Source organism: Protopterus annectens, chromosome 1.part0, assembly GCF_019279795.1.
Source record: "Protopterus annectens isolate FY-2018-M chromosome 1.part0, PAN1.0, whole genome shotgun sequence".
Taxonomy (NCBI): domain Eukaryota; kingdom Metazoa; phylum Chordata; order Ceratodontiformes; family Protopteridae; genus Protopterus; species Protopterus annectens.
In genome coordinates, this window is record NC_056725.1 from 1,207,022,205 (window position 1) to 1,207,044,965 (window position 22,761).

Below are 22,761 nucleotides of genomic sequence, written 5' to 3' on the forward strand. Positions count from 1 at the left end.
GTGGGAAGATCCCAAACAAAAAAAAAAAAAAAACACTGGTTGTGAATGTCTTTATTGGGAATCTTCCTCCCAAAACTGACATTCTCCCTTTCTGGATGACATGAATACAATACCATACAACAGAAGAAAAGCAAAAATAAACCCCAATGGGGCATGTCAAGAAAGGAGATACTGCCAGCCCAGCTATTTGGAATTTTGTAAATGATTATATGTCACTTGTGAATGTCAACATGCTTCATGTAAGATGCTTGTGTTACAGATGTATTAGAACTGTATGTCATACTCTACAGACATGTGCTGAAGAGATATTTTGTAAAAGTACTGAGCAGAAATGGATATACACCATTACTACTCTTTAGATGTATATATTTTAACAATGGAAACTGCAACATAAGTTAACTTCAGAAGAATAGTTGAGAGTGAATTACTTTATGGCTGGGCCGTAAAAAAGAGATGTTATCTTTCAGTTTCAGTGGAACAGGAGACATAAAGTCTAACACTACAAGTTTTTGTATTGTCTTTAAATGTGGAGGAATGTAAATTATTTTACAACTTCCACCATTTGCCAAAAGATCTGAGGTCAATGTATTTTCACAGGTAGATGCTGAATGCTACCACTGCATCAGTGGGGGTTTTCACTTGGGATAGAGTCAGATGACAAGAAGTGATGTCATTCTGCAAGCTATCCCAGCAGTAATATTTGGGATATTATTTTAAGAACTATCTCAGAGAGAGACTGGGCATTCTGTATTTTGTCTCTGACCCAACAAAAACATCCACTCACCATATCTGCCTGCTTGCTCTGTAAGTTAAGTCTAGGGAGCAGTATAATTCTTTTAGATATAGTCAGGAATATAACAAAGCTTAATTTAGATGTTTTTCTTAATTTATTTGAGACTGTCCTGCAATGTTGTTTTAAATATTTCCTGTGATTTTGAACTCTGATGCAACTGTGATTATACACCGAGTATTTTCTCATTGTATTATTCATAATTAAATATATTTAAACCTTTCATTGTGACTGATATTTGTGAGACATATTAAAGTTCTGAGAGTACTTGGATACTTATTAGCTGACACAGTGGGCCACTCCTAATAGCCTTGCTCTTGATCAAACTACCATTTGTATTAATAGTAACATTACACTGTAAGACTGGACACCCTTCATTTAGGGCCTTAAAGCAGCCGATAAGGATGTGGCTAGTGGTAGTGGTAACTACCTTATAGTCTGGGCAAAAGGGAGCATAGCTGGCAAACCTGTGCCAGCCTTTCCCAGGTGTGTGTGTGTGTGTGTGTGTGTGTGTGTGTGTGTGTGTGTGTGTGTGTATGTGTCTATATAAATCAAATCTCAAAGAATGTGCGTGTCAGCTACTTGGGCAGGGACATGAAGCACTGGCTGGACAGAGAGGTTGCTAGAGGTCATGGCTTGGCCACTCAGCTGAGATCTCAACTCTATAGCTGTGCCAGTGGGGAGTCCTACTGGAGATCTGGAGAAAGAAGGAGAAACCAGCCCCAGACTGACTGTGGTCTCTGTCTCTTAAGGGAAATTGCGCTTTACTGTGTACTTGTCATCAGGGAGCAGGTTTTTATTCTAGGATGTTTCTGGTTCACAGGAAGGAGGAGTCATAGAACCCATTCAAGACCTGTCTTTTCACATCACCTTTCTCAAAGTTCCCTCTTTCAGGATGTTCTCTTCAGACATATTTTTTCTCTGTTGTTTCCTCAAGCTTTTCTGGTATACCTGGATTTGAAGGATGCTATCCTCTACTTTCCTATTCACTCTCGCTTCAAGAAATGTTTACGATTCTCTGTTGCTTCCTCTCAGTATCAGTTCTCTGCTTTGCTTTTTGGTCTTTCTACAGCTCCAAGGGTTTTTACCAAATCTCTGGCCCCTTTGGTAGCTTTCTCTATGCTTCAAGGAATTCAAACATTCCCTTACTTGGATGACCTTTTGATTCAAGCTCCCTCTCAGCAGCTCCTGCTTCTGATTCTTCACTTCACTATGTTTCTTCTACACATGGTGGGGTTACTCTCAATCTCAAAAAATCTGTGTTGACTTCCTCTCAGGACCAAATGTTCCTGGGCTGCAGGATTCAGACCATTCAGACCATTCCAATGATGGCTTGCTTCCTGACTACCAAGGTCCCCTATTTAACTGCTTATTTCCAGTCCCTTCTACCTTTTCCAGTTCTTCCTGCAAGGGAATGTTTTAGAGCTCAGGGGTACAAGACTTTTACCATTCCCATGGTTCCCTTTGCCAAAATCCACACAAGGAAATGAAATGGTATCTCAACACTGTTTGGCTCCAGCACTGCCACCCTCTGAGTACCTGGTTCCTCTTTTGCCTTGTGTCAACATCAAAGAAATGAGGGCTCTAATTCTAGCTCTACATGCCTTTCAATCCCTTTGGATTCCAGGTCCTCCAAAGGATTTACAGACAAAGCCACAGTCATGTGATACATCAATAAACAAGAGAGCACAAAATCTTACCTTCTTTGCAGATTGGCTCTTCATGCCTAGGACTGCTGTCTACCATCACTTGTTTCTTCAGGTGGTTTACATTACTTTAGAGCACAATCTTGTGGCAGACTCTTTTAGTAGGTTCAGGACACATTCTCTGAATAGATGGTTCATAGGGAGATGTTTCTGGACATTGTACATCAGTGGAGTACTAATGAAAGAGATTTATTTTTGCTTCCCCTCTGAACAAACAACTTCCCCAGTTCTGTTCAAAGTGCCAAGTCCTCTGGCTTGGAAAGTAAATGCCATGCATTTTTCTTTGAAGGGAATGTTTTTGTATGCTTATCCCCCCTCTCCCTCTACTACCAAAGGAACTATACAAGATCATGTGGGACAGGCCCATAACCTTGCTGGTGACTCCCATCTGGCCCACACAGCACTGGTTCCCTTTTTTATTTCCTCTGGCCAGGGACAATCATTATAACTTACCTCGCAGTGTGGCTCATCTCACACAAGGTAAGGGATCTCTCATTCACCCTCACTTGCCCACTCTTCTCTTGACATTTTGGGCAATAGGGATTTGATTCCTTTTAGACACCAGTTTTCTGACAAAGTGCTTTGTGTTTTGCAGGAGGCCAGAAAACCCACAACTAAAAAATCTTATGTAACTAAATGGAAGAGATTTTCTGTTTGGTGTCTCAAGATTGACCTGGATTATTATCTTTTTCTGTGGGTATTCCTATGGTCCTTTATTTATCTGAGTTGCACAACTCTGGCTTGGCATATTTACCTGTTAAAGCTCATTTGTCAGCCATTTCTGATGGTCTGCCTCTGAATCCACCTCTGGTTTCTAGTTTTGAAGTCAAAACAATTTCTGAATGACATCCTTCATATTTAGCCTTCAAGAAAGCATATTCTTCCTTCTTGTGACCTTAATTTTGTTCTTGAGAAACTGACTTGGTCCCCTTTTGAACCTGCAGTTTCATATTCCTACAACACTGTACTTTGAAGTGTGTACTGTTAGTGTCTATTACTTTTGCCAACAGGGTCTCTGAACTTCAAGCACTCGTGGCAGTTATACCCTTTTTGACTTCTCACAATGACAAGGTGTCTCTTTATACCAATCCTCCTTTTATCCCCAAGGTGGTTAATAATTTGTCCTTGAGTCAGTCCATTTATCTGACTTCTTTTTTCCCTTCTGCAGAGAATCCTAGTGACAGGGTTCTTCACATCTTGAATTTACATAGACAGCGGAGATATTATTTGGACAAGACAAAAGATGTCAGGAAATCAGAGCAGCTTTTTGTTTACTTTCATACCAGGAAATTGGGTTTGGTGGTTCACAGGTTCATAGGTGTGTTCTAGACTACTGGTCCTGCTGCCTTTACAAGCCTAGCCTTTAGGATTACCCTGGCATCATGCCACCCAACCTTGGTTCCCAGTGCCTCTGTCGAGTAGAGCCATTGGAGTGATCCCCAGGGTGAATTTTCTATTTCCCATCCACTCATCAAGATTTCTCTTGAAGAGGGCCATTGAGGTGCTCTGTTTGACATGTATGGGAAGTCTATTCCATAGCATGGGCAGTCTCTGTGTTATGAACCTGTTCCCCCAGCATGTTCTGTTGATTGTGGTAACGAGATTGAGGTCCCTGCAGCATGTAGTACAGAGGGATTGAGATTTCTTTAGATGTAGCATTTCTAACAGAGCTGGGTCAGACATAGCTTTGTAAGTCAAGTAGAGATCACCTTTAAGTAGGCAATATGAGATAGAGAATAGCTGGGAGTTTTTTTGAGTCTGTCCATATAGGACAAGTGTTTTAAGGCTTAGGATCCTCTTTGTGAGGTACTTTTGCGGCCTCTCCAATTGTTGCAGGTGTCCAGTGAGGTACATGCCAAATGGGGCATTGTACTTGATGACTGACCTAATGAGGGAAGAAGTAGAGGGAAACAATGACCACTTTCTTCCTGGATGCAAAACCCTTAGTAATTAGATGTGCCACATGAAGACTTTCTGACCACAGTGGTAATGTGGTGGTCAAAAGAGAGGTTGCTGTCAACCTGTGTTCCCAGATCTCTGATAATGCCTTCTGTGTTCAGTGAACTACCATTGATATGGTAATTCTTGGGAACCGGGTTTTTCCCAAAGAGGATGCCGACACATTTTTTGGCATTGAGCTTAAGGCCATGGTTCTAACACCAGTCATTGGTCTCAGGGAGATCTTTCTGTAGGATGTCAACATCACTTGGGAATTTATAACAGCTCCCAACTTGCAATCATCTGCGAACTTTGCCAGCCAGAGTCCCTTCGTGTTGGCCTGTTCTTCAGAGAAGTAGATATCAAACAGGAGAAGACCCAGGACCGAACCCTGTGAGACTCCATTCGTGACTAGTCGGAAGTCTGACTTGGAGTCAGCTACTTTCACACTGTGGGTTCTAGCTGCCTAGCTGAGTGAGCTTTTCTGATTCCTGAGTGGGGAATGGTATCAAAGGCCTTGGCCAGATCAAGGTAGGCTGTATGAACCACCTTGCCTTCATCCACAGCTCTGGTGACTGACTCATAGAAGTCGACCAAGTTCAGCAGGCATGATCTACCCTTCACAAAACCAAACTGTGTGGGATCCAGAGTTTGGAGATTCTGTCTAAGCAAACCATCTCCTACTGGATTTCTAAGCCCATTTCTTTTTTGCTGTTCTTTTCATGGCAAGCAGCTTTCGTCTTCTGCTCGTGCACACTCTTACCAGAGCAGTGGATTCTTCTGGTGCTTTTTTCAGCAATCTGGATACTAGATCTATTCTGGAAGATGTTACTTGCTCTTCTGTTCACACTTTCACCAAACATTACAAGTTGGATGTTATTTTTAGGGCCAGGGAGTTTTTTTTTTTGTTTTTTTTTTGGGGGGGGGGGTCTTCTGTGGCTTCCTCCTCCCATACTGTCCAGTAGCTTTTGTACTCTCCCAAGAAAGAAGAATACTGCAACAGTGATATGGAAGGACATACTACAGTTGTGCAAGATCTTACCATAACAGTAAACACCCTAATTCTCACCGTTGCAGTATTCTGTCATTCCCTCCTGCCCCCTTTTATATTCAGTTACCTTCTTCCTGGCCGAGAGGTCTTTCTTACATACTTTCCTTCTTCTTTTCCCCTTCCTGGATGTACCTGTTATTGCTTTCCTCTGGGATTGCTCTGGTTCTTCTGGGGCACTTCAATTCTGAGGATTAGGTTCTCATATTTCACATCTGTACCTTATACCTTGTACGTAGGACATACATCTGATGTATGGCACCTCAAGGATGTTAAGGCTTTGGCATGCTGGCCGGACGTTTGGTTATCCTTGGCAGGATACTCCAAGAGTGAAGAATACAACAACACTGAGAAGTAGGACATTTACTGTTATGTAAGACCTTACACAACTATACTTTTATTTTTTATTTATTTTTATTTTATTTACATTTATTACTGGGAAATTCCGACTGGACGCAGGTTCTTTTTCAGTGGATGCCCGGGAGAAAAGCTCCACATCATATAGATGATAAATAGAGATACAAAGTTGCAACAATAGTAAACAACATTACAGGTTGTTGGCTTTAATACAATAACAAGATACTGATTATCAACAGTATATACAGAAAATGTTGCAAGTTAAGACAGTTTCTTGTCATTTATACTGTTAGTAACAAAGTTGTCAGACAAGATGTTAACGTATGTAAAGACAACTAGCTATTTCTGACTGTGGTTAGTAGTGGCAGTAGTATAGTTGGGTTGAGTCTAGGTGGGGGGGGTAAGGGGGTGTTAGTCTGGATTAGAACAAGGACAAAGCCAGTGCAAATTTAAATGGAATTTGAGCCCAGTCTTGAAAAGGCTGCTGGAAGTTAGAGTAGTTATAGAGGGTGGAAGATTGTTCCAAAGTTTAGATATGGTACATGAAAATGTGGCTTCTCCTGCTGAGTTTCTGGGTTTGATAACAGTGAGTTGATTTTTGTTGCTTGATCTTAGGGGCCTAGTGGGGTGATAGGATTGGAGAAGGGTTTGAAGGGAAGGGATGTTAAGGGGGTGATTAATAAGTTTATGAGTGAGGGTGAGTTGTTGATTAAAGTGAAGGAGTTGTGGGAGTTTTAGCCAGTTTAGCTCTTTAAGAGAGATACAATGATGGCTGCGGTAGGAGGTTCCAGTGGCAAATTTAGCAATTTTGTAGTAACAAGCATCCAGCTTGTGTAGGTCTGTCTGTCTAAGGTTGGTAAGTATGGAGGATGCATACAGTAGGGTGGAGATTAGCTGGGAATTGGCTATGGAGATTCTAACGCCTTGGTTAGGAATTGGCGGCTTCGATATAATGCACCAAGTTTCTTGTGAACTTTTTTTACTGTGAGAGATATGTGGGTGTCAAATCTAAGTTTGTTGTCTATTTCCACACCAAGTAATTTTGTGTGTTCTGATGGATAGATGATGGTATTGTCTTTGGCGAGAATGTTGAAGTGGGGGGTGTTTTGGGTGGCTTTGGAAGGTTGGAACAGGAGAAGTTTTGTCTTACTTGGGTTGAGTAGGAGCTGAGCATTGGATAGCCAGCTTTCTACAGAAGAGAATGATTCCTGTGTGATTTGTTGTAGTTCTGGTAGAGTGGGGGCAGAGCAGATGAGAGTAGAGTCATCTGCATACTGTATAAGAGATGCTTGTGTGGTGGCAGTATGTAGGTTGTTAGTAAAAAGTGAGAATAGCAGAGGGCCAAGGATAGACCCTTGGGGAACTCCGAGAGTAACTGAGAGGCGAGGTGATGTGTTATTGTCCCAGATTACTGATTGTTGGCGTCCGTGTAGATAGCTGTGGAACCAGTTGCAGGCTGGTTGTGAGAAGGAGAGGTTGGGGAGAGTAGAGAGTAGTAGCTCATGAGATACCATGTCAAAGGCCTTTGAGAGATCTAGAGATACGTCAGTAGAGAGAAGAGGCCATTGTTTTTGTGATGAAGTATAGTGTTGGTGAAGGAGAGCAGAGCGGAGGTAGTGCTGTGATATGGCCTAAAACCATGTTGGGTTTTGGAGAGGAGATTATTAGCTAGGAGGTAGTTGGAGACCTGGGTGTTTATACATTTTTCAAGTATCTTGGAGAGAGGGGATAGGATAGCAATGGGGCGGTAATTGGAGAGGTCAGTGGAGGGGGTGCCTTTGTGAAGGGGAATGAAGTGGAATATTTTCCATATCGAGGGGAACATAGCCTTCTGTTATGGAATGGTTGGTTAGAATTGAAATTGGGTAGGCTAGTGTATCAGATGCAATTTTCAAGTATTCAGAGGGGAGATTGCCAGCTGCGAGTTTGGTGGGTTTAAGTTTTGACAATAGTCTTTTTATGTTGGCGGTAGGTACTGAGGTGAACAAGAAAAGAGGATTGGGGAGTTCAGGGTTAGGAGTTGGGGGGGCTGTTGTAGGGAAGTGTTATTTGTTTAGAGATGTTATAGTTTCAGTGAAGTGTTTGTTGAAGGATTCAGCAATACTGCTGGAGGAGGGAGGAATGGATGCCTGGAGGGTATCAACCTTCCCTGGGTGGAGGATATTAATAGTGGACCAGAACTGCTTAGGGTTGTGGTTGGTAGAGTTCAGGGTGGATTTATAGTAGAAGCATTTGTCTAATTTTATATGCTTTTTGGCTTTATTGCACAGTTCAAGGAATGATTGCCTATCTGAGTTATTTTTTGTTAGTCACCAGAGCTCCCAGGCCTTATCTCTAGATTTCTTTAGGGTTCTGGTGGTCTTTTGTAACCATGGGGCACGCCTGGATCTGACTTTGGCATTTCTTACAGGAACATGGGTGTTTAGGATGGAGAGGAAGGTACTGTTGAAGAAGTGGACAGCCTCATCTAGGTTGAGGTATTTTTGAAGGAGTTGGGGTTGAAGTTGGACTTGTTCCATATTTGCCTATGGATAATGGGCTTCAGACTGTTTGTGTGGTGCCGAATTAGGAAAGTGGGGGAGTGGTCACTAAGACTGTCAGGTAAGCAGCCTGCTAGGTAAGAGTGAGGGGATTTGTTGACTAGGATCCAGTCAAGTAAGGTATGATTGTTAGAGTTTTTGTTGATTCGGGTAGGGGATTGAATGAGTTGAGTGAACCCATGGAGATTAAGGTGAATAGTTGGGAGACTGTTATTACAGGGTAGCCAGTTGATGTTAAAGTCACCGAGAATGACGGTTTCCTGGGGTAGAGATACAGTAGCCCAGCTCAGGAGATTTTCTAGAGGTGTGATATTTTGCCCTGGTGGGAAATAGCATCCTATGATATTGATTGTTTTGTTTGGGTTTAGTTTGAGACTGGCATAAAGGATTTCTTCATTGTTGTGGTGAGGGACAGATGAGTTCAGGAGTTGAATATTGAGGTGGTGTTTAAATATCAATGCTACACCACCTCCTTTTTTAGACAATCTGTCAATGCGAAGGATGTTGTATTCAGGTGGAAGTATTTCCTCACTTTTGATGTGAGGTACTTTGCCTTTACCACTGTTGAGAACTGCAGAGATTTGTCTAGGGTTACCATTTGGTTGATGGATACAATATTTCTCACCAACTTTAAATTGCGCAGACAATTTTGTCTGAATGGCTATATAACATAACAATGTTACTAGAACTATATCCCTCTAATGTTTGCGTTGATGCCTAAGAAATCTCCTACAGCATATAATCTAATATGGGCAGACATGCTGGAATTATCTGAGTATGAATTATCCACCAAACTGCAGTCTGTGCTTTGCGATTATGAATCAGTCACTTTAATTAGTATAGGAAGGAGCATTCTGAATGTTCAAAGTAAAGGATGTTTTTACATGTCTCACAGAATGTGTGGCCCAAGATTCAAAATGTAGGTCTGTCAGCTAGTATGGTCCTAATGAAAATATTAAGATCGGTGTTAAAGTGAGGTGGAGAAAGATTATGCTGATCTTGTATCACAATTTCCTACTGAAACATCATTATTTCTGAAATAATTTGAAGAGTTTTACTTACATGGTAAGTTCCGGAAATTTTCTACACATGGTAACCAGTGTATAACCCCCCCTGTATTTCCAATAGAATTTTGAAATGTGTGTGAACTTAATCACCTGTGTCTACCAACAATGCAACAAGCTGTTGAGGCATGGCACAGACGAGTTAAGTGTTTGTTAGGGAAGTATATTTTTTGGATCTTGCAGCAGTAATGTATGTTCTCGTTCAAGAAAAGAATAGTGTGGACGAACTGAGACAGAGACTTCTGTCAGCAAAACTGTTATCTCCCAAACATAGGAGGATAGCTGCCCGTTAGTACAGGTTAAGGAGGGAAATGTTTAATAAAAAATAAGTACACTGTTGATGGCTACCTTACTGCTGTCGCTCAGAACACGAGACTGTGATAGGCTGTCCATCTTTTATATCTTCCTACAGGTATGGGACTACTGTGAACACTTTCTTTCATTCTTATATGCTGTAATGATTTTTTGAACAGGCAAATTTTAAGGCATGTAAGATCACTGTTCATACAATGCTTTTTGGGTTCAGATATTTTTTCATAATCGACTTTACACATTACTCATTGCCATTTCTCTGTACATAGATTTTTCTTCCTGAGGCTACTGAATACTTTTGAGTGCAAATAAACTATTTCTACTTTGCTTGACTTAACACTGATTACAAGTGCAGTGGATATAAAAAGTACACACGCCCCTGTTAAAATGCCAGGTTTTTGCGATATAAAAAATTAGACCACAATAAATCATTTCAAATCTTTTTCCACCTTTAATGTGACCTGTAACCTGTACAATTCAATTAAAAAACAAACAAATCTGTTATGAGAAAAATATAAAACATAAAAAACGTACAATAAGTTGGTTGCATAGCTGTGCATACACAAACTAATACTTCATTGAAGCACCTTTTGCTTTAATTACAGCATTCAGTCTTCTTGGGTACACACCTGCCATCAATTAAAGAGAGACTGTTTAACTCCAAATAAAGTTCAGCTGTCCTAGTAGGATTTTCCTGACATTTACTCAGTTGCCTGCTACAGCAAAAGCCATGGTTCACAGAGAGCTTACAAAGCATCAAAGGGATATCATTGTTGAAAGGTATCAGTCAGGAGAAGGGTACAAAAAAATTTCCACAGCATTGGATATACCATGAAATACAGTGAAGACAGTCATCAAAAAGTGGAGAAAATATAGGACAACAGTGATGTTGCAAAGAACTGGACATCCCTCCAAAATTGATGAAAAGGCAAGACAAAAACTGGTCAGGGAGGCTGCCAAGAGACCTACAGCAACAATGAAGGAGCTGCAGGAATTTCTGGCAAGTACCGGTTGTGTACTACACGTGACAACAATCTCCCGTATTCTCCACATGTCTGGACTATGGGGTAGGGTTGCAAGATGGACGCCTTTTCTTACACAGAAAAACATCCAGGCCCAGCTAAAATTTGCAAAACTATACATCAAGTCTCCCAAAAGCATGTGGGAAAATGTGTTATGGTCTGATGAGACCAAGTTTTAACTTTTTGGCCACAATTCCGAAAGGTACGTTTGCCGCAAAAAAGTACAGTTGTGTGCACTTACCATAAATGTAGATGTTAGAGTGTATTCACTGTTGCAGTCATTACATTTGGATAATCCTGCTGGCAGGTTGCCCTCAGTTGGCCTGAATTCCAAAGTCTTGGGTCCTGCATCGGCTGTCGTCGCCCCTTCCCTGATGTCAGGTCGTCAGGGGTATAAAAGAAGCAGCCGACACCATTTTCTTTAGTTTTTCTTGCCCCAGTTGTCAGGTACCCCCTAAAAGGGTAGCCAAAATTTATATGTATATATAAAATTACATGCAACAATATAAACTTTACCTTCATCCACAAGCAAATACACCACATAGGTTGTATAAATCAGAGAAGGAAAGATAGGCTCCATCAGAAGAAAAGGGGGGGATGGCGGGTGGGTAACCTGGACTGCAACAGTGAATACACTCGAACATCTACATTTATGGTAAGTGTACACAACTGTACTATGTTCTTCGTGTTTCACTGTTGCAGTCATTACATTCGGGTAGCTTCTCAAAGCTATGGTTGGGAGGCTGGAGCTAAACAGCGTTAGGGGCAGCTATGAGACCCTGCAGTACTGCAGTGGCAAAGCCTGCCCTGGATTTAGAGTAGAGTGGCAGATGATAGTGCTTTGTAAAGGTGTGCACTCAACTCCAAGTAGCTGCCTCTAAAATGTCCTTGGTTGGTACTCCCCTGAGAAAGGCTGCTGAAGTGGCTGCAGCTTTGGTGGAATGTGGCCTAATGCCCTCAGGCACTGGCTTGCCATGGTATAAGTAGCAGAAACTAATGCCGTGACCTATCCATTTTGAAATAGTCTGCTTTGAGATAGTTTTTCCTTGTGATCCTGCAGCATATGCCACTAGTAATTGCTCCATCTTTCTGAAAACTTTGGTTCTGTCCAAGTAGAATCTAAGCTGTCTGTGTATGTCCAAAGAATGCAGAATTCTTTCCCCCTTGTTCTGTGGATTTGGATAAAAAGTTGGCAGATGAATGGTTTGGTTAAGAGCCACACTGGACACCACTTTAGGCATAAATGTCGGGTTTGTCCTCAGGGAGACCCAGTCCGGACAAAAAAATGATAAAAGGTTCCACAGCCATGGGTGCCTGTAGCTCTGAAACTCATCTTGCAGAAGTTATTGCTGGGAGCAGAGCTGTTTTCCAAGATAAAAACTTTATATCAGCAGTAGCAGCTGGCTCAAAAGGAGGCAGGGTGTGTTTTTCCAAGACATAGTTGAGGTCCCATGCAGGCATTGGTGATCTCTTTGGAGGCCTTAAATTTTTGGCTCCTCTGAGGTACTGTTTTAATAAGGGATGAGAAAAGATTGGTGGCTCTGTATTGTAATGAGCTGAAATGGCAGAGGCATGAATTTTAATAAAGGAGAAAGATAGGCCTTTGTCCAGCATCTCAGTTAAGTATTGTAAAATCTGAGGAATATTTGGCACAGCTGTATCTGTTCTTTGTGCCTGGTTCCACGCACAGAATCTCTTCCATTTTCCAGCATAAGATTTTCTAGTACAAGGCCTTCTGGCTTCCAAAATGACATCCATCACAGCTTTGCTGAGAGGTGTGTTTTGTATGGCTACATTATCCGCCATGCTGCCAGGTTTAAAGTCCTGAGTTGGCTTTGCAGGATCTGATTGTTTTGCTGGGACAGTAAATGCTGTACTTGAGGTAAGTTCCAATCTGGGCATTGAGACAAGCTCCTTAATATTGGGTACCAGTGCTGGCGGGGCCAGTCTGGTGCAATCAGTATCATCTTTGGCTTCTCTTGTCTGACCTTTAGGAGTACCTTGGGGAGGAGAGGCAGAGGGGGAAAGGCATATACTGATAGGTTTTTCCAGCTGAAGGACAGGGCGCCCACTTTCCATGCTTGTCTGTGATAAATCCTTGTGCAGAATCTCTTTAGTTGGTAGTTGTGAGGGGAGGCAAATAGATCTATGTCCGGGCATCCCCATTTCCTTGTTATCATGCTGAAGACTTGTGGATCCAGCTGGCACTCGTGGGGATCCATGATGTTTCTGCTTAGTTCGTCTGCCAGAGTATTTACCTTTCCGGGCAGGAATTGTGCCTGCAGATGTACTTGGTAAGTCAATGCTGTGTCCCACAAAGTCATGGCTAGTATGCAAAGGGGGTAAGAATGTGTGCCCCCCTGCTTGTTTATATACCACATGACCGTGGTGTTGTCTGTTTTTATCTGTAGTTGTCCTGGATGAAGCAGGTCCTTGAAGGCTGTCAGGGCATTTTGAACAGCTAGCATCTCTTTTTGATTGATATGTAGATGGCATTTGGTTTGAGGTCCATGTTCCCTAAATGCATCTTCCTGCCATGTGGGCCCCCAGGCATAATCTGATGCATCCGTTTTTAGTGTCTGCCTAGCTGGGGGTAATATGAATGGCTGTCCCTTGTTTTGGTGACAAGCCTTTGCCCACCATCGAAACTCCTGTTGCAGGCAGGGAATGAGAGTAATTATAGTTTCCAGGCTGTGGCAATGTTGAGTCCAAACACTTTTTAGGTACCATTGAAGTTTCCTCATATGCAGTCTTGCATATGGAATAAGTAGGATGCCATGAAGCCCAAAGCCTGCAGAATTTTTCTTGCAGATAACTGGGCCTTTGTTGCTAACATTTTGAAATAGGTAGCCAGTTGCCTTTGTTTGTCTGGTGTGAGATAAGCCATCTGGGCAGTTGTATTTAAGCTTGCACCCAGGAATATTATCTCTTGAGAGGGTACTAGTTTTGATTTCTTTTCGTTGACTGTGTACCCTAGGAATGTTAGAAGTTTTTTGACAAACTCCAGATGCTGTAGAAGGATGTCCTTGTTCTCTGCTTGAATGAGACAATCGTCCAAATAAGGATATATTTGTATTCCTCTTTGTCTGCAGAATGCAATTACTGGTGCCAGACACTTTGTAAAGACCCTGGGCACAGTAGATAAGCCAAAGGGCAGTGCAGAGAATTGGTAATACACTGAGACAGCCTTGAATCTGAGGTATCTTCTGCATATTTGTCTGAGTGGGACATGCAGGTATGCCTCTTTTAGGTCTAAAGTTACAAGCCAAGCGTTCTTGCCCAGCATAGGCAGAAGCTGCTGCAAAGTCAACATTTTGAATTTTGGTATATCCAGGAATGTGCTCAGAATCAATAGGTCCAGTATTGCCCTCCAGGCCTTGTCCTTTCTGGGTACCAAGAACAGTCTTGAGTAAAATCCTTGTCCCCGCTCTTGCTCTGGCACTTGTTGAATGGCCCTCATGTCCATGAGGGATGAGACTTGTTTTTTTGCCTCTGCCCACTGATTTTTTGGCAGATCTGGCCAGCCGTTTGCCTTTGGCAGGGTATGGAAATGGAACTTGTAGCCCTGTGACACGATATTTAGTACCCACTTGTCCTGGGTTATAGTATGCCAATTTTGAGAAAAAAAGTGCTAATTTTCCCCCTAAGGGTGCTCCCAGTAGATAAGTGCTTGGTGCCGGCAGGGGGAAGTCATTGGGACTGTTTCCTGTGAGGTTGCGATTTGGCTTCTCCACTTTTGGAGGTAGAAACACCCCCATTACTTTGAACTGTATGAACCTTGCACCTGGGATCTGCCTCTAGGGTGTCTGGGTCTGCCCCTTTGAGGTCTGTCTGACACAGGAAAGACCAATTCTTAGTTGGCCAGTGTCTACTAAACCTAGGTGGCTGTACTTGTAAGAAATCTTTGACCGTTTGCATAGATTTAGCCTTGTCCTCCATTTTCTTTAACACCTCTTCTGCCTTAACACCAAACAAAGAATCATGCTGTAAAGGTGCATCTAATAATTTAACTTTAACATGATCAGGCAGATTTTGTTCCTTTAACCACGCATGCCTTCTAATTACAGAACCTGTAACTGCGGCCCTGCAGGAGGCCTTTAAAGAATCAAAACCACATTGCAAAGTATGCTTTCCAACTTGTTCAGCTGTATGCAATATATTCTGCATTTCCTTGTTTTCTGCACATTCAGAGTTTAACAACATTTTCTGTTTAAGTAATGCCATGACATGTTGCTGATATTTGAGCATATGAAACTGACAGTATAAGGCCCTTATAGCCAAGGTAACAGATGTGTAAACCTTTTTTCCCCATCTATCCAGTGCCCTAGAATCCCTGTCAGCAGGGGTAGGGTTTTTGCAGCGGAAGCCTCAACTCCCTTGGGACCCTGAGAAATGGTTTCTGGGTCTGCAGCAGGGTTTTTAAAAAGGAATTTATGAGAGTCAGGAACCCTGTAATATATGTAAGGCTTAACAGAAGCTGGAGGCAAGGAGTCAGGGGTAAGGCTGGACTCCGAAAACACATCATCTACAATGTCTAACACAGGAGGGATGGCTAGTGGCTTGTGCTGAGGTAGTAACAAGAAATCCCTGAGCCTCTTTTTAGATTCTGAAAAATCTTGGCTCTCCCAGTGGAAATGCTCCCTCATGGTATGTAAGGTTTCCCCAAAGGAATAGTCCTCAGGAGGAGAAGCTAAAGGAATGGATTCTTCAGCATCAGAATCCTCATAGGGGGAAAAGAATATTCCTGATCAGAAGAGGAATCAGAAGAAATGGAAACCTGATCTGAAGATTCATAGTCAGTCTCTAGGCCTCTTATCAGGAGGGGGATGGGAACCCCTGATCAAGGTAATCAAGTCTTCGGCTATTTTGAGCATCTGTTTTTTGGGCATGAAGACCTGTCCACGTGGCTCTTGAGTTTGCTTCTTTGCCTTTGAAGTCGGTTTAATGTATAGATGTTTGGGTCTGAATACACCCTCAGAAGCCGGTACCTGCTCAGCGGCTCCGGACCCATCTGAAGGATTAGCGTCCGAGGCTTCAATACCTTGAGTTTCCAGCGGCATGGCCGACTCCACGTGGGAGTTGGCAGCGGCCTACGACTCTAAAGTAGCGGTCGTCAAGGGCTGCAAAAGCACCTCACTGAGAACCGGCGACTGGCTTAGGAGAAGATTTGTCGTCGGTTTTGGGCCTCGGGTGTCTTTCTGTGTTTTTTGTGAACTCCAGTAGTCGGAAGGCTTTCCGATGACATTTCTGGATAATTAAACCTGCATCCAAAGTAGTTCAAAGCAAAATCATACTGACGCTTAACAGTGCGTTGGTTAAATCTAGCACAAAACCGACAACCCAGAAAGTTATGATCGGGGCCTAGGCAAGGAATACAGTAAGAATGAAAGTCCTTATGAGGTATTTGCTTCCCACAAGAAATACAATTATTAACTTTTTCTGACATCGGTTCCTGAGCAAGAAAAAAAGTTTCCCCAACGGGGTACTTAGCTTTATAGAAGACTTTGGATCTGAAATTCGAACTTGAAAATCTCAGGAGTCGGCCGACCGGCACTTGCGAGCTGCTTCTGCTTCGGGCACCGCGCGGCAAGAAAGACTGAAGAAAATGGCATTGGCTGCTGCTTTTATACCCCTGACGACCTGACATCAGGGAAGGGGTGACGACAGCCGACGCAGGACCCAAGACTTTGGAATCCAGGCTGACTGAGGGCAACCTGCTAGCAGGATTACCCAAATGTAATGACTGCAACAGTGAAACACGAAGAACATCAACACTTCGCATCATCAAAAGAACACCATCCCCACGGTGAAGCATAGTGGTGGCAGTATCATGCTTTGGGGTTGCTTTTCTTCAGCTGGAACTGGAGCTTTAGTCAAGGTGGAGGGAATTATGAACAGTTCCAAATACCAGTCACTTTTGACCCAAAACCTTCAGACATCTGCTAGAAAGATGAAGATGAAGAGGAATTTCACATTTCAACATGAAAATGACCCCAAGCATACATCCAAATCAACAAAAGAATGGCTTCACCAGAAGAAAATTAAAGTTTTGGAATGGCCCAGCCAGAGCCCAGACCTAAATCCAATATGTGGGGTGACCTAAAGAGGGCTCTGCACAAGAGATGCCCTCGCAATCTGACAGATTTGGAGCACTTCTGCAAGGAGCAGTAGGCAAATATTGCCAAATCAAGATGTGCCATGCTGATAGACTCCTACCCAAGAAGACTGAATGCTGTAATTAAATCAAAAGGTGCTTCAACAAAGTATTAGTTTAAGGGTGTGCACACTTATGCAACCAGCTTATTGTACGTTTTTTTTTAAATATTTTTTTCCCTATCAGATTCGTTTTTCAACTGAATTGTACAGGTTATAGGTCACATTAAAGTGGGAAAAGTTTTGAAAGACTTATTGTGTTCTCATTTTTTTATATCACAAAAAATGGCATTTTAACAGGGGTGTATACACTTTTTACATCCACTGTAGGTGTCATGATGTTGTTTGCACTGCCAATTTTTGTTACATTTTCGACAAATGCAGACTCAATGAAACTGAATGTGATGCATCACTCAATCGACAATATTATTTCATGGAGCTTAGGGTCAATGAATAACCACCTTGATGATAGGTCAATATAGGAGCATAACCTAGGAATAAATTGCATCTTAAAAAATATGATGACGCCTAATAACTGCTAAAGGCCAAAGGTTCTTTTCATTTAAAAATGAAGAAGCAACTATTTTTTTCTGAAAATTATTACTAAAATACTCATCAGCCTTAACAGTTACATACCTGTCTATTGGTTTGATGATTACTGGGATAGCTGACAGTCCTACAGCTGTGGTAGTCCACTTTCTAACTGGGACAGGCCACCGAGTCATTCTGGCCAGCAGATACAGCGATGCAGCACAGATTCGGTTGATGGTAAAGCCAGGAATAGCTACTGATGCTAAAGACTGCCAGATAAATGTGTCTACCACGGCTACAGTAACTCTTCCCGTCTTCCCTGGCTCATCTCCATGACTCTGAAAAATTAAAATAAATGAAAAGGATACAAATGTTTTAGATGTTAGCGATATATTTTTTTCACAAATTGCAACATTTTATGCATATAATCTAATACAGTCCAGCTCTACTCTGAAGTGGCATTCTGCATTTAGAGTCCTAAAGCATCTTTTAATTACTAAGTCAAACTGTGGATCAGTCTTTAACAGCAGGTCAGGCAACCAGCATTCCCAAGTCAACAGATCAAAAACACCTACGACGATCACTGCTTTAAAGTTGTTTGCGTCTAATAAATGTAACATGTTTTTGTTTTTCTATATTTACTTATTTTTTACAAGTAGGCAAAAGTGACCACTAGGGTCATTTTCAGTCAAGACTTAGTTACAGTAACACGCCAGAATTACAATATATTAGAAATATATGCAACAAATGGCATAACAACATTAGCTAATTTTTTTAGAAAAGACATGAACGTAAATAAAAGAAATATTTTTATAAAGTAGACCCTTTCTAGCCTGACAACCAACACAAAAAGGATTGAGTATGATGTGGTTACATAACTCAGTTTTTAAAACTAGCGTTACTGACTTTAATATAATGCTATTTTAAAGCAGGCAACTCCCTAAAAGGGGAGATTTCCAAACGTTAAGGCACAACAACAGAAAATAATCTATAAGAATTTGTGCAAAGCTACGTCAGGTGTAGAAGCAGCAGTTTAACTTGAGCTGAAGGTCCTTGCAACTTGCTTGGTTTTGAGTGCCCTGTATGAAGACTAAAGCTGTCCGTACTGAGCAACTTATAATTCAGGACTGCAATCAAAAAATCAGTCCTGCATGAATCGGTCCTGCATATGTAAGGGAAGCCATCTAACACTGACCAGTACAGTGGCATTTGGTTTTGGGGGCTCTAATCATGAAATGGCAGCCTTTATTTTGAGATATTTGCAGTTCATACAAATGTGCCCATGAGGTAGCTGAAATACCATATTCCAAACTTGGAATTAAAACCCTTTCCATAATGCATTCTCAGCCTCGTCAGAAATATTTAACAAGGTATTAAGTGACAAAGAGTGACAAATTTTTGATTGCTGTCTTGCAGATGGTCTGCATGGTTGATTACTATCTTGCATTAGCTATCTGGCAGTTGGCTTAGAGAATTAAGGAGTTGTTAATGAGCTGTCTCTGCCATCCAGAGGTTCAGAGTTTGATTCCTTCAGCTTCCATCGCCTAACTGTGTGATTCTGAGCAAGTCACTTAGCTAGACACTGCTCTCAGGCTGAGTCTGAAAAAGGTTTGCGTAGATCAATATTCTATCCAGGAAAATAAATACAAATAAAGTACAATAAGATGACATCAGCTAAGTTTAGTAAATAATCTAAGCAAGCTCCTAGATATTTAAAAGTAGGACTGCTTCAAGAATCCCTCCATTGCAATTAGTGGGTTTGTTCAAAAACATAGCCTTGGTCTTGCCCATATTAAACTGGAGGACTGTGTTAGTTAGGCCTTGATATAGCTGGCATATGTTAATCTTGAATGTAGAAGAATATGACTTATCTGTATATAATAATTTATTTATATCTGGAAGTAGAAACCAAAGGCAATAACATAACTGGTTACAGGGTTCGATTATTTCACCTCCATTTGCCTACTGTGTGACTCTGAGCAGGTCACTTAACTAGCTAGTGCTCCTTGCCCACCTAAGAAAGGGACTCATGTCCTGTGGACTTACCCAGTCAACAGATAAATAAAATATAAAAAAGAGGAAGAAAGAATTGAGCCCTATATAATCCCACTATTATTATAGCATTGTTTTCCATGACAAACTCTGAAAGATCTGTCATTCTTATTGTTTTTGATCCAACATAATGCTAATTTACTTTAGCCATACACAAAATGTCTAAGAAATCAGGCCTGGATAATCACCAAGTCCAATACCTTGGCGAGATCAAAATAAAAACCACATCCGAGTCTGCATGCATCCGCAGCCTTACAGATTAAAGTTTTTAAATAACAGCCGTTATATCCTTTTCCAAAGCCATGCCATGGTCATCCTGCAGTCTGTACATGTCTAGGTGAGTTTTACATTATTTCCCTACATTTTTCCAAAACTTTGGTGAGTGTGGATACCAAAAACACTGGCCTTCATTATTCACACTTCACACATAAGCAACTTTCCAGATCAAGAAGTGTCTTACTGCTTATACAATTAAAGGCATACAAGAATTTTGGAAAGATCCTGGCCATAATTTAAACCTCCTCAGCAAATCTGTCGATGCTAGCCACTGGAATATCTGAAAAACAGAGTTCAAATGAAAAGCCAACAATGTTTTAGTCCTTTTAAGTGAAGGGGACTTGGTTATCAAGCTAAGCATGTGTGGAAAGAAATCAACAAACATACAAGTCATGATATGAACAAAGGCCAGCCGATGCCTTTTAGACCTCCTAGTCAGACCATTATAGTCTTCAAGATGATCCAACATTGACTGTAAGAATTCGGGTCAATGTTTAAGATAATGTACTTTAGCTATGTCAAATTTTTAGAGTAGTTTCTGAACATGGAGTAATTCTGAAAGCCTCCTTATTGTTAATGGCTTTTTAACACACACCAATAAGCATTCCTTTTCACTCGTCAGTTATCTAATGTCAGAAGTTATCCAGGCCAGCTTCCCCTAATCCTTTTAGTCTTAAATGGATGGTACTTTTCTAGCAGTGGGAGCACAATATTAAGAAAATATCACAAAGCTACAGCTCATCTAAGAAGCAGCAGCTTCATATCTCAACACAATCACAAGACACAGCTTCTTAAAGCACTACAATTTATTATGGTGCCAAATACTGTACTTTAGGCAAAAAAAAAAAAAATACTAGCAGCACATTAGTGACCACTGAATAAAGGAGGCATGACAGACATAGTTGTGTGCTGATCCAGGCAATAAGTTCAGACCCAATCTAATATGGATTGGGTGATGCTCAACATGTCTGGCCAAGTGCGATAGCAATGACCAGCTGTGTTGTGTATAAAGAGTTAAGCAAAGTTCAAAATAGTTTAAAAAGTATGGAGAACACAAATGCATATTGAAACCACCCATCAGGAAAGTGCAGAATAAACGTATGAAAGTACATTTACAATTATACTGTTAACAGTAACTGGATTAGCCAGAAGTATTATGTATACCAAGGCAACTATGATTTTTAGTGAGTTAAAAATAATGCATTTATAAACCAGCGGTTGTAAGACAGCTGTGAATCTAACCAGAAATATTACTTCTCCATCTAATTCTCTTTTCAGTTCTGATCCTTAAAAGCTTTGCAAGACTTAAGGATATGGCAGGATAAGCTTTCCTTGGATTTAAGCTAGGATACAACTCAACAATCCCAGGTAAAATGGTTACTGAGACTGAGTTCCAGAACTGCACACTTGTTTCTCAAGCTACAAGCAATGCATCAGCTAATCCTAGTGCCACTACTCAAGTCACTTTATGTTACTAAAATGAAGATATTAGTAGTCCAGAAAATAAATCTTTAAGAGCAGAACAACCTGATAGTGTGACTCATGCTTAAAGAACTACTTTCTAGGCAAGAACTTTTTAAGAGATCACACCTCAATTACTTACTTACTTTTTAACTGGCAATGCATATAGTCATAAGAATAGGAAATTATGTGCTAAAGTCTACTACAAAAGTAATTATAATGCATGGAAGTGCAGGGCTGAGTCCTACTTCCTTTTATACACACCTCTGTTACCACATGCGCTGCTGTACTCAAGTAAAACACACAGCTGTGAAGCCTGCCTCTTACTGTACACATATATATTACACTGTGCCAGAGAAGTCTTTTTACTCTAAAATAACCAGCTCTTACAAAAAAATACTTGTTCTGCCTTGCTAACACCAGAATTTGCAACAAACCGATATTAGATTAACCTAAAGTTATTACAAGAAAACTGCAACTTAACATCTTATGTGTAGGCCTAAAGATGTCTTCCACTTCTATTACCTTTCATTTTGAAAACCATCCTAAACGAGGTTAGCTAGCCTCTGCAAAATAATCAGGGTAAGAGAATTATAGTAGAAGTAGGCTCACTGTGTAAAATGATAACATTTTTATGTATGAAGCAATGCAAACTATGAGCAGAGCCATCCTCAGAAAATGTATGAAAAGAGATATCCTAACAGAGAAGCAATACATAGCATAAGATCAAGTTTGTGTTGCTAAAATTTGATGGAAACTTAAACAGAAACAGTGCAGTTACATGCATGTCTGTTTGAACTAGGCACTTTTAAAACTCTGTCCACTAACTTGTGTTAAGTTCTTGCACAAGGACCACAAAACAGAGCTTCCTTATGGACGTATTTGTATCTGTATGCTGTATACAGAAATGTTTTTTCCTGAAGTCAATGACACCTCCGTATTTAGATATTCGTATGAGTCATCATGATTTTGAATTCACAGAAAATATTTCTTCAAAAGGCACCTTACTTTTAGCAACTGTTAACTCCCTAGCGATTTTTCTATTTTATCACAATCTACTTTGACAATGATGGGTCCAGATGACCTGATAAACATTCTCTCCCCCTGTAGCCTACCCTACCTGTAAACAGCCTCATCTGGTAAGCCTGATGTAAACTGTAAGTAGACAGCTCTTCCTCCAAAACAATGAGATAGGAAGCCAGCTCTGTTGGCATACAGAGAAAACGTCATGACTATAACCCATGCAACTTGAGTTCAATGAATGGCTCAGTCACCTTCTGCAGATGGCAAAGGGAGATCGAGAACAATGAGGCTTAAGCTTATTTGTCTCTCTTTCAGGGAGAGGAATGGTGTGTGCTCATGGGCACACTTTTTGTAGTAGAATCCTGGTGGAGACAGAGGATCACGTGGAGGTGTTCTTCTACAAGGGAAAGGTAGGGCCAACTGATCTCATCATGTGGAGACATGGCATGCATCAGAAAGGCCCACTGTAAGCAAACCCCCTGGCTGCT

At 41.2% G+C, this 22,761-nt stretch overlaps 1 protein-coding gene across 1 annotated transcript in view; it reads right to left on the bottom strand.

The window, feature by feature from the left end:
- Positions 1 to 22,761, bottom strand: part of MTFP1 (mitochondrial fission process 1) — a 139,277-nt gene that overhangs the window by 44,077 nt on the left and 72,439 nt on the right. Inside the window, exon 3 of the mRNA XM_044065649.1 lies at positions 17,567 to 17,799. Coding sequence (XP_043921584.1) covers positions 17,567 to 17,799 — 233 coding nt within the window. The remainder of the gene's footprint in view (positions 1 to 17,566; positions 17,800 to 22,761) is intronic.